Source organism: Hemiscyllium ocellatum, chromosome 17 (assembly GCF_020745735.1).
Source record: "Hemiscyllium ocellatum isolate sHemOce1 chromosome 17, sHemOce1.pat.X.cur, whole genome shotgun sequence".
Lineage (NCBI taxonomy): Eukaryota > Metazoa > Chordata > Chondrichthyes > Orectolobiformes > Hemiscylliidae > Hemiscyllium > Hemiscyllium ocellatum.
Genome location: NC_083417.1, coordinates 71019863 through 71032973, shown reverse-complemented (window position 1 = coordinate 71032973; position 13111 = coordinate 71019863). Strand labels below are relative to the sequence as shown.

Genomic DNA, 13111 nt, shown 5'->3' with positions numbered 1-13111 from the left:
ATATCAACTACATCAACTGCACTACCCTCCTCTATACCCTTGATCACCTCCTTGAATTTTCATTAACCAGGAATTCTGGATTTCTAGTCTCTGCCACCTCAGGCAATTAATTCCTTTGCACAAGAAAAATAAGTTTATAAAAAATAATACAAAAGTAAGACTAGGATATGGTGAGACAATTTGATGAAGCAAAATGCTCTTCCTATGGCATGTGGAGAGATGTAGACAGTTCAAGTGACCAAGACAAGCAAATGTACAGCAAGTGTCACCAGCCGAACCAACTTGCACAATTGGTATTGAGCTTTAGTGGCTGCTGGGGTCAGTAGGCTATATCAATGAGTTATAAGATTGTATGGATGGCATGTTCAGAGACACTGCAAGGGACATTGGCCAGATAGGGAATAGATGACAACCAGGCAGCTGAAGAGATCCAGGCAGATCATGCAAGAGAGCCCTGAGATCCCATACATGAGTCCATTTTCCATTCTGGATACCAATGAAGGTAATACTTCCTCAAAAGCTGGGTCTGTGGCCCCACAGGTGACCTAGCTGTATAGAAGGGAAGGGAGGTGAGTACGAGAACAGTAGTGCTAGGGAATCCAGTGGTTAGGGGTATGTACAGGTATTTCTGCAGCCTTGGTTGTGACTGCAGTATGGTCCTTGGATTCCCTCTTGCCAGAATCACAGACATCAGAGATCAGAGATTGTAAGGCATTCTCTGATAGGGGAAGGGCCATGAACAGTCAGAGGTCATGGTTCATGTAAGTGACAACATACTGAGGAAGGGCCTGCAGTCAGGCAATCAAACTTTTGGGCATTCAGTGGAAAATTAGCAAGTTGGATATTAAAAGTAATAATCTTCAGTTAACTCCAGTGCTAAATGATGCGAGTACAGCAATAGGAGGACAAGACAAATGAATTTGTGGCTGCAAAGATGGTGCAGAAAGAAGGACTTCACATTCTTGGAATGCTGGGCCTGGGAAGGTGACATAACTGTACAAGTCAGATGGGGTGCTTCTGAACAAATCCAGCACTAAACTCCTTGCACAGCTTTTTGGTGGTGCTGTTGGGAAGGGTCTTAAAACAAACTTGGCAAAGATGTTGAAACCAACAGAGTACATTTCAGAGTAATATCAAGGTACACAAAATACTGGGAAAGACAAATAGCATTAGAATAGAAAATAACAAGTTAACTGGTGGAGTTGCAAAAGTAACAAAAATATAGAGAACAGATCATATTACACTGTAAATACATGAATGTACAGAGAATAATCAGTAAGATTGGTGAGTTACAAACACATGATTTCATGGAGAATTATGTTATTGTGTATGATTAAAATAGAAATATTGCCCAAAACAGAACTGAGTGTTAAATATTCTGCTTTCAAGATGTTCAGAAAAGATAAGGAAAAGAGCAGAAGGAATGTAGTATTGGTTAAGGAGAGCAGTGGAGGATATCTGAGGTTTGAGGATAAAGTTAATTTGGTAAGAACTAAGTACAGTAACAAAAACATTACAATTACATTGCTTAGTATAATCTCAGGTCTATCAACTAGTGGAAAGAATATATAGGACCAAATCTGCAAGGAAATTACAGAGAGGTACAAACATCATAAAGTAGTTATCATGGGAGATTTTCATGGTCCAAATATAGAGAGGATTATGGTAAAGAGCACAGAGGGACAAACATTCCTAGATTGTGTTCAAGTAACTGTTCTAAAGCAGCACATGTCCAACCCTGACCAGGCAATGAGGTGAGTCAAGTAGAGTAACTTTAAATGGAGGAGCCTGTCTGTTCCCAGTACCAGGCTGACTGCATCCTTCTCCCTCCTTTTCTTTTTTTCTCTTTCGCCTTCATCTTCTTTTCAGTAGTGATGGCGAATGAAGGTGGCATTGGCAGGATTAGGCAGTGAGGGAAGGTTGGTGGTGACAGTGGGAGCAGACACCCTGGAGTGGCCAGCAGCTCGAGAGAGAGAGAGAGAGAGCAGGTAGTAAGAGCAGGAGGAGACAGCCTAAGACAGCCGGCGACCGAGAGCAGGAACAGGCAGCCTGGAGCGAGAATGGGAGCAGGCAGCCTGGGGCAAGAATGGGAGCAGGCACTGAGAGAAGAGAAAGCTAAGAGGAAATTTGACAGAACTTTTCAAAATCATGAGGGGCCTCAACAGAATCGATGTGGAGAAACTGATTCCCACATAGCAGGATAGAGAATCACAGGGCTCAGATATCAGGTAACTTGCAAAAGAAAAAAATGTAAAGTAAGAGAAAATAATTTTCACAATCACACTGCCTGGAAGTGTGATGAAGGCAGGTTCAATTGAAGCATTCAAGAGGACATTAGTTGAATATGTAAATAAAGACAATATTTAGGGCCATGGGAAAAAGGCAAAACAATGGCAATAAGTTATAATTCTCATTCAGAGAGCCAGTGCAGACACAATGGATCGGCTAACCTACTTGTGCATCATGACAATTTGATGATTCTGGCTGGAGATTCAGGGAATTATAGGTTATAGATGGAACTGTGATACTGCAAACATTCTCCAACCTATTCTTTTGGCACTGCTTCCCTTTATTGATGATGTAGAATCAACAGATTTGCTCTGTAAATTCATTATTTATTCATACCAAGCTGTTTCACAATTTCTGTAAATTACTTTTGGGATTAACTTCACTCTCGTCCATAATATTATTCCTGAAATCTCAAGTACTATCTTAATCCATGCACTGCGAAGGCTATAGTATATATGCATTGATTTTAGTTCTAGCACCAGAGCACTGGACTCTTTTTATAATCTCGATTTCTGTGGAGTCAGGGTGATTCTAAAATGGTGCACAAATCCCAGATCTGGATGATCTGACCCAATTTATGACAAATTCTATTTTGGCCAAAGGGAGTAACTAATTCATAAGAGGAACCCGAACTCAGCAGCACCATTTGAAGTTAATGCTATGCTCAAACAGACCTCAAAGTCACCGCAACAAAGTCTTAAACTTTGGCATCATTAAAAGATTTCACACACTCCCCCTTAACTGCCTTTTTGCAGGGGTTACATAAGTTATGATAATGTGGCCATCCACTCCTTAAACATTCCCTTAGTGCTGAAGGGGGCATAGATATGTCACGAATAGGCCATCTGCCATTAGGCTAAATGAGAACCCTAACAACCTAGTTATCCAGCAAGTAAAGGCTTTATTCCACCTCTGTTGCAAAAATACAGGGAAAAGTGGAACTCAGAGCAGTATGGACAGCCTTTTTATCCACTATCTAAAGTGTACTTGCTTCAGAGGTTGCCCTCTGTGCATCAGGTGCACTTATCCCAAGATCGATATCTACTTTGTGCATCATCGCAGTTCTCCAAAATGTAATCATCCATCTTCACTCAATTATTTCTGAGGGTATGTGAATCCCTCCCCACGGAAAAAGTACTAACTCAGTTCACTCCTAATCCATGATGTAATCTCCATAGAACTGCTTGCAGTCCCAGCCACATGCACTAATGTGTTCTGATGCTGCTCGAACTGCAAGAGTTACTGACAACTCTCAAGTGCAACTTGTTTCCACAGTTTGGGGGGATACACACTCTAATCCACTGCTTGCGAAGGCACTCACTGTATATCACTACACAGTGGCCATTGTTACAGGCCCTTCCAATGGGAGAGGAATGAGCAACCTGTCCCCTGTAAACTTCACATTTGTCTTTTAGGAACTTCTGTAATAGCTGCAAAAACTCTTGAAGAGTACATAATGTCAACTAGGGCAGACACGATGGGCCAAATGGCATCCTTCTGCATTATAACTATTCTGTGATTCTGTAGAATTGTCAAGCTGTGAAATTATTTAAATTCCCAATGATTTTTATAAACTGAAATCAGCCTGCTTGTGTCAGTGAGTGTTAAAGAATTAACCCGACAAGTTATTTAAATCCCTGGCCCCTTGAAAAAAACAACCTACCATCTCAGAAAGGGATCCTAAGTTCATAGTTTGATTGACAGCTTAAAGGAGGTATTAAAGAATTAATTGTCTTTGATGGTGGGTTAAAATAAAAACAATACTTTTGTTTTTATTTGAGAAGATTTTAATATTTTGAATGGGCTTTCATGAATATTTTACAGTCATAAAGGCTGTAACAGATATGAAGACTATTATTTTACCTCATGTCAGTATGGTTTCTGAGGGCTGACCATAGTGGATACTTGATGAATTGGCATGATATGTGTCAGGGTAAAGGATGATGGGTGGGTGGCATAAGTTGATGTTGGGTTGTAAGGTGTGGAAATTGCTGGGGCATGTATCGGCATGGATGGTATGAGAGGCCTTAGGGGTACCTGAGTGGCCAAAGTTTAGCATTTATTGGCATGGATAGGACATGGTGAGTGGGTAGAGGTTGAAGGGGTGAGGGCTGGATGGTCTAATAATTAATAAAATTACTGCCAACAGAGACGGGCCTTTCAAACAGCCCACCTAGGCTACCCTGTGGTACTCCCGACCTATTTCTGAACATAGCAGTTCCAACTCTATTCCACACCCACTCCCAGAGCTGATTCTATCCCACATCTGGATGGGTTTCTCTGCTGGTGCAGTGAGCTGGGTATTTACCACTTTATTGCAAGTCCAAGCCTATGATTTCCTTTGCTGCTTAGAATTGTGCTAAGGAGCATTTCCATAAGTTGTTTATGATGATCAGAGTAAGTGCAGCTTCTCAACTGACATAAAGCAAGGTTAAACCTCAGGTATTAATGCTGTAATCCTGTGCATACTCACAGCCTCTGTTAACTTGTAGAAACCAGTTGCTTTTTAATAGTGCAAATTGAGTGAACAGTCAAGTCTGGGGTGGGGGGGGGGACTAAGGTGGCACAGTAATTTAGCGTACCACAAGAACCCAGGTATATAAAAAGGTCCATCCATTGTAAGAGTAAACTTTTCAGCTCAGTTTTAGCTCAGTTCTTGTTTATGGAAGCCACCAGTGCAAAGAATTTGTAATTGATCGTACAAACAAAGGGTTGTGCAGTTTTTATGAAATTCTTAACATGCAATTCTGCGAATACCAATGCAATTAAAAATACAAAACAGAATATGGAAAACGTGTAGAATTCAATTAGAGAGTGCACAGATGCAAAGTTCAACTCTTTGAAACATCCTAAGCTCCATAGTACATGAAGGAATAGTTAACAGCCGAACCACACTTTTGTGAAAGCTTTATTTCAGTTCGCCATATTACATCTACTTTTATTTCTAATTAACCCACTCAAAAATGTTATTACATACCTCTAGAGCAACTTGGACTTGAACCTGGCCCTGTTGGCTCAAAGGAAGGAAACTACCAATGTATCACAAGTGTCCTTTTAGACACACTATAAAACTCACCTCCACTGATTACTACTAGGGGGAGATCAGGCAGGACCCATTCTTCCCCCTCATGGACCTAATCACCCCTTGCCCTCAGTCTGTTCTCTTTTCTCTAACCCAGCCACCACCTATTCTCTCACTTCCCAATTCAATTCCCATCTTGTTAAATGCAGACCTTTGGTCGTGATGCAATGACACACAGGGCCTGGAATGTGCAACATTGTCATGTGAGCACATATACTCAGTCACCAAACACTGCCTTTTTTCAGCAACCAATTCACATTCAATTCTTTATTTAACCACCACCAGTAAATCACCTGTGTTTCTCATCATTCAATTTATTTGCAGAACCTATTGAAGACAATGCAATAACAGCAAAGGTGAGGGAAAGATAGAGAGAGAGGAATTCACATCTAATTAGCTCCTCTTGAATATATTCATCACCAGATCCCTCATGTCTGATAGGTCTCAGACATTTCTTCAGACTCTGTCAGATCATAACAAGATTAGCCAAAGGAAGAAATAATCTCTGGATACAATTTATGAACTTCACTCCAATTCAATTGCATAAGTTCTGTCTCTCAATAAAATCTCAATACAAACACTAAAACAATTCTGGACCTGCATCAGAAGTGGGTGTCACAAGCATTTATTGTCCATATCACAATTTATATTAATAACTTATATGAAGGAATTAATCGTAGACATGAAGTTTGTAGACATAAAGCTAGGTGGGAGGGTGAATTCTGAGGAGGATGCAGAGATGCTCCAGTGAGATCTGGACAAGTTGGATGAGTGGGCAAATTCATGGCAGCAGAAATATAATGTTGATAAATACTAGGCCATTGCAGAACACAGTTAGGAGTGATCCATTTTCCTGTGGATTTGCAGTCACTGTCAGTGCGATGATATAAGGATGGCAGATTTCTTTGCCCAAAGGACATTATTGAACCAAATGGATTTTACTATTGATGATCATCGTCATGGTAACCAGCACTGATGGCAAATTTCATATTCTAGAAAATAACTTAATAATATATTTGAAATCACAAAATAACTTAACTTCCACAAGCTATTAAGTCCCCAAGTTAGCTTGCCCTTGTGGAAATTACTAGCCTGTGACACCACAGCCTCTCCTGCATGGTGTTAGATAGATTATCAAACAGCTTTTCCACCTTAGGCCTGAGCAGAATCTTGTTTGGACTGAAACTCTTGCTACCAGCATTTCATGTATCAAATTAAATGATTTGAGCCAACTTGGACTCAGTTCTTGGACTGTACCTACAGCATAAATAATCTTAAGCAGCACTTTGAAAAAACTGGTAGAACATTTTTTAAAGTCAATCAAAGCAGACCAAGAATTTGGATCTGTTACAACTATTAAAATTTGGTTGTTGTTTTGAAGAAACATGAAAGACTGCTAAGGATTGCACTGAACAGAATACACAGATACTACACAGATACTGCACAGATCCTATCAAGCTGTGCAGCGTACACTCTGATGGTAAATTTATAAAAAAGGAAGAAGAGCTAAGAGCATGGCAGATGTGCAAGCAATCCCATCTGTGAAGCAATTAATCATCTTTACTGAGCATATTTCCTTTTTTAATTACTGCAAATGACTTACCATTTTGGCTGTGACTCTGGCTGGGATAAGTGATTCATTAGACAGGCAGATGGTCTTGGGAACATCAGTTAGTACCTTGATTTTTCCCCAGTCAATCTTTGTGGAATTTAGATGGACCACTGGCCCCTCGCCTATGCAATATACGTGGACAATCTGGTTCAAAACAACAGAATAAACAACATTTCTGGATATGTTCTGTATTTTAAATTATAATAAATAACTGGCAATGAGTTATAATGTGTACAGTCAGAAAGGATAACATATGTATAGAATTTACAGCATAGAGACAGCCAACTACTCTATGTTTATGCATCACATGTGCCTTCTCGCTCTTTGTGTAACTGCATTTCCTTCAAAGAAATTTAACTTACTTGTCATAGATACATTTAGAGGGAAGCTAAGTGCCATAAATACGCCTTTTGGTAACGATTTCCACATTTTTTGCCACCCTTTAGTCAAGGAAAATTCATAACATGGATCATTTATCCACAATATATTCACATATCATATGACAATTTCTCCAAACTCATAAGAAGTATGAGATGTGTGCAATGTTGACAGGGGATTTTGATTGCCACCTCTAAACATTAAATGGTGAGCACTCATGGCCTTGCACCTCACCAGCAATGACTTATACAACTGAATGGTGTTACGCATGGCCCAGGAGAGAAAAGATCATGCAGTACTGATCACTGGGACCTGTGTATTCAGGTATTCCAGCACTGTATCAGTCTGTCCTCCTCAGTGACCAACCAGAAGGTAATCCCCTTCTGAGAGAGACAGAATTTGACATAAGAAGAATAAAAGAAGATCATTCAACCCTTCGAATCCGCTCTGCCATTCAATAAGATCATGGCTTATTTCATTTTAACTTGAATTCTACATTCCTGGACATCCCTAATAATCTTTCATCACTTTGGTAATCAAGAATGACAAATATGCTAGAGTTCTTTGAAGATGTAACAGTCAATATGGATAATGGGGATCCTGCAGATAAAGTATATCTGGACTTGCAGAAGACATTTGAAAAAAAGCTGCACAAAAGATTAATACACAGTGTTAGATCACATGGGGATAGAGCAGTATACTAGCTCCAGTAGAAGATTGGCTAACCAACAGAAAGCACAGAGTCAGGAAAAGTGGGTCCTTTTTCTGCTTGGCAGGATATAATTAGTGGGGTGCACCAAGGTTCAACCTTTAGGCCCAAATTATTTACAATCAATGTTAATGATTTAGATGCAAAGATATAAGATACTATGACCACATTTTCAGATGACTAAAATAAGTGAGAAAGTATGTTGTAATGAAGAAATACGAAATTTACAAATGGATATGGATGGGTTAGGTGAATGGGCCAAAATTAATGTTGATTAGTGTGAGGTTATCCATTTTGGTCAAAGGAATAGAAAAGCAAATCCACATGGACAGGAACTTCCAAGTGCTTTGATACAAAGGGATCTAGGTACCCTCGTGCATGAGTTACAGAAATCCACTGCGCAGATATACCAGGTAGTAAGGAAGGAAAATGGAATTTTGGCATTTATCGCTAAAGGAATAGAGAATAAAGGTAAGGAACTGTTGCTACAACTGTACAAGGCATTAGTGAGACCACACCCAGAGTACTGCGTAGAATCTTGGTCCCCTTACTTGATATCGTTGCATTGAATGTAGTTCAGAGGAGGTTCATTAGATTGATTCCAGAGATGAGGGGTGTGTCTTATGAAAAGAGATTGAGCAGTTTAGGTGTATACTCTGGAATTTAGGAGGATAAGAGATCTATTTTTGATACATTAAATGCTAAAGGGAATTAACAAAGGAAACAGAGAGGATGTTTCCTCGTGAACAATCTGGATTGAGGGGCCATAGTCTTAGGATAAAGGAAAGCAGATTGAAAACAGAGATGAGAAAAAAATTACTTCTCTCAAAAGGGTTGAGAAATTGTGGAATTTACTACCCCAGAGAGGCACTGAATAAACTTAGGAAGGAGATAGATGATTTTCGTTTATCATGGGTTGAAGGGTTATGGAGCACAGGCAGGAAAGTGGAGTTGAGGCTAATGTGAGATCAGCCATGATGATATGAAATGGGGGAGCAGGGCGAAGAGGCTGAATTGTCTACTCTTGTTCCTAGTTCTTATGTTCTATCTACTTCCACACTAAAAATATTTAAAGATTTTTAGTCCACTATCATGGGCGGCACGGTGGCACAGTGGTTAGCACTGCTGCCTCACAGCGCCTGTAGACCCGGGTTCAATTCCCGCCTCAGGCGACTGACTGTGTGGAGTTTGCACGTTCTCCCTGTGTCTGCTGAGGTTTCCTCCGGGTGCTCCGGTTTCCTCCCACAGTCACAAAGATGTGCGGGTCAGGTGAATTGGCCATGCTAAATTGCCCGTAGTGTTAGGTAAGGGGTAAATGTAGGGGTATGGGTGGGTTGCGCTTCGGCGGGTCGGTGTGGACTTGTTGGGCCGAAGGGCCTGTTTCCACACTGTAAGTCTCAAAATATCTTTTGTGGAAGAGAATTCCAAAGGCTCACAACTTTGAGAAAAAAATGTTTCCTCATCTCTGCCATAAATGAACCATCTCTTTTCTTTGTAAAAGAAAAAGATTTGAGGTTTTTTTTACACAATTACAAAATTAATATAGTGTCACCACTTTACAGTATAATAACAGCATCAATATAAAATTAAGAAAACTAACTATTAAACTACTCCACAAACTACCAAAACACAAAATAAGATATAAGAAAGAAGACTCTATATATAAAAATATATAGCACATTGGGGATGCTCCTGTCTTGAACTTTGCAAGCCACTTTGGTGCCATATGACCCCTATGAAGTAGCTTCAATTGAATAGCCTGAGTTTTATTACAGATAGAGTCTTCCTGGCATTTTCCCAGATATCCCTCCACATTTGAGATTTCCATCCCTATAACTGTCCCATGTCCTTTGATACCTTATTATCTAGCGAGTGGTAAAGAGTACTGACTGAGGGTGCACCCATCAACTGAAGAACTCTCGTTTCCATATCTGATTTGTAAGGATTTGTCATCAATGTGGTTTTTTTTGTATGAAGTCTCGTACTTGAAAATATCGAAAAAAGTCCTTGCTAGGCAACCGGAACTTCTGACGCATCTGTTCGAAGGACATCATGAACTCCCCATTGAACAGATCTCCCAAACAGGAGATGCCTCTCGACTCCCAAATTTTAAATCCAGTGTCAGTCAAGCCTGGCTGAAATCCCAATATTCCCACTATAGGAGTAAAAGGGAAGGTTTTCTGTAAATTACTCTCATCCTGTCACATCATCCTCCAAACTTTGATTGTGTTCAGTAAACTGGGTTTTTACCACGATTCGTAATTATTCTTAACTTATCCATAAATAATAGATTGATGTGGGGGCATTTTGCTTGGGAACCAAATTGATTGTGAATCACAAGAGACCCAATTAGCCACATGAAATTTATATGAAGGAATTAATCGTAGACATAAAGTTTGTAGACATAAAGCTAGGCAGGAGGATACAGAGGAGGATACAGAGGAGGATACAGAAATGCTCCAGTGTGATCTGGACAAGTTGGATGGGGCCATCTATGATTCCAAATAAAGGAACCAAGTCAACCATAAAACTTACACAGCACCTGGCAACATCAAAGGAAGCGTTCTCATGGGGTATAATAGGCCAGGTAGAATATTTATCTTGACCAAAGCTATTCTTCCTAGCCAGGATATCGGGAGATCTTCCCAGCGTTGGAGGTCCTGCCTTAATTTCTCTAATAAATGCGCCTAATTAGCTTTGTATAGCTGACCAAATATCAGGATAATGAAAATACCTAAATAGAGAAAACCTCCCAGTGACCACCGAAAGGGAAGCGGGATCCATCCGCAAAATTGGATATGCTGGTAAAACTTCCTAGCAGCATGGCCTCTGATTTCATGAAGTTAATTTTGTAACCTGAGAACATACCAAATACGTTACCACTTGAATTAAGCGGGGCAGAGGTGTCAGTGGATCATTTAAGAAAAGAAGGACATCATCTGCATAGAGAGTGATTTTATGCTAACCCGATCCTAACTCCAGGGCTGTTATATTAGGGTTAGTTCAGATGGCTTCTGCCAGCGGTTCAATCACTGTGTAAATAGTAGTGGCGAGAGAGGGCAGCCTTCACGACAACCTCCGCAACTAAAGCTATCCGATTTTAAGCCGTTGGTAATCACCGCTGCTTACAGGTCGTTACATAATTTTGCGACCCACTTGTTAAAGACCTCTCCAATGCCAAACCGTTCCATAGCATAAAAAAAGACATGGCCATTCCACCCAATCGAATGCCTTCTCTGCATTTAGGGAGACGACTAATCCTGGTATCGCTCCCTGCTGGCAGACTTGTACCATGTTTAACACTCTTCTGATATTATTAGTAGATCTGGGACCCTTATTAGACCACGTCTGATCCTCTTTTATAATAAATGGTAAAACCCTCTCCAGTCTTAATGCCAACATTTTTGAGAGAATTTTGAAGTCCACATTCAATAAGGATGTAGGTCTGTACGGAGTACAGTCATCTGGGGCTTTTCCTTTCTTAAGAATGAGAGAGAGATATTTGCTTCTCTCAGGGAAGGCAGGAGACTACCCTGACGATGTGAATAATTAAATATATCTATAAGTGGTCCGGCTAATTTGTCTGTAAACTCTTTATAGAACTCAGCCCGAAATCCGTCTGGTCGGGGTGCTTTACTGCTCTGGAGATGCCTCACTGCCTCCTGCACCTCCTGGCTTGTCGGGGGGCATTCAAAAGCGATACCTGCTGCGAGGTTAAGCCCGAGAGGACCTGATTTTTTTTAAAAAAAGACTCTATCTTCCTTGCTCCAGCCTCACGGTGCTACAACTTATACAACTCAGAGTAAAACTTCCTAAAAGCTGCATTGATCGTTTTAGGATCACAAGTCAGGGCGCCAGCACCTTCTCTAATATATGTAATGGATTGGGGAGTCTTCTTCTTTCTGGCAGGGTATGCTAGATACCTGCACGGCTCATTGCCGTGCTCAAATAATCCTTGCATGTCTCTCTTTGCTGTTTGAGTAAGTGCGGTATTCAAAGCAGCCCTGAGGGCTGTAATTTGCTGTAATTTAGTCATGGACAGCCTATCAACATACTCTGACTCAGCTACCCTCAGGCAAGCCTCAAGCAGATGCTTTTGTTCTGCCTTTTGTCTTTTTCGGGTCACAGAATATGAGATAATCAAGCCACGTGCATTTGCCTTAGCAGTCTCCCACATCACGGATGGGTTACTGGCCGTACCTCAGTTGATATCACAGAAAGTTTTAAATTCCTGCGAGAAATATTCTATGAACTTACTATCCTTCAACAGGAAAGGGTCCATATTCCAATGCCAGGAACCCACCTTGCCATCACTAGTCTTGACCTCCATATACACTGCAGCGTGATCAGAAATAGTTATATTCCCTATTTTACAAGACAATATCGAATTCAGAAAGGTCGAGGGGATAAAACAACATGTCGATTCTGGTATGACACTAGTGTGGGTTAGAATAAAAAGTAAAATCTCTACCCTCAGGGTGAAGACACCTTCACACATCTTCACACATCTTCGAGGAGAAAGTGAGGTCTGCAGATGCTGGAGATCAGAGCTGAAAATGTGTTGCTGGAAAAGCGCAGCAGGTCAGGCAGCATCCAAGGAACAGGAAATTCGACGTTTCGGGCATAAGCCCTTCTTTTTGACGTTTCGGGCATGAGCCCTTCTTTTTTTGAAGGGCTTATGCCCAAAATGTCGAATTTCCTGTTTCTTGGATGCTGCCTGACCTGCTACGCTTTTCCAGCAACACATTTTCAGCACCTTCACACATCTACCAATCCCAACTCGCTATTCAGATCAGCCAACTGCCTGGATCTCAGAGATATACCTGCCGAGCTGCTAGGTAACCTGTCCACCTCGGGGTCGGTTATACAATTAAAATCTTTCCCTATAATTACGTGACGCACCCCGAGAGCCATCAACTTGGAGAGTGCATCTGTTACAAATTTAAAAGGATGTGCCGGGAGCAATATACATTCAAAATCCCATACTCCTCTCCACATATTAGAGCTTTAAGTATTATAAACCGTCCAGACTCATCTTTTA

At 40.7% G+C, this 13111-nt stretch overlaps 1 protein-coding gene across 1 annotated transcript in view; it reads right to left on the bottom strand.

The window, feature by feature from the left end:
* The window catches only part of hydin (HYDIN axonemal central pair apparatus protein), an 888678-nt gene that overhangs the window by 454669 nt on the left and 420898 nt on the right, over positions 1 to 13111 (bottom strand). The window contains exon 19 of the mRNA XM_060837518.1: positions 6975 to 7127. Coding sequence (XP_060693501.1) covers positions 6975 to 7127 — 153 coding nt within the window. The remainder of the gene's footprint in view (positions 1 to 6974; positions 7128 to 13111) is intronic.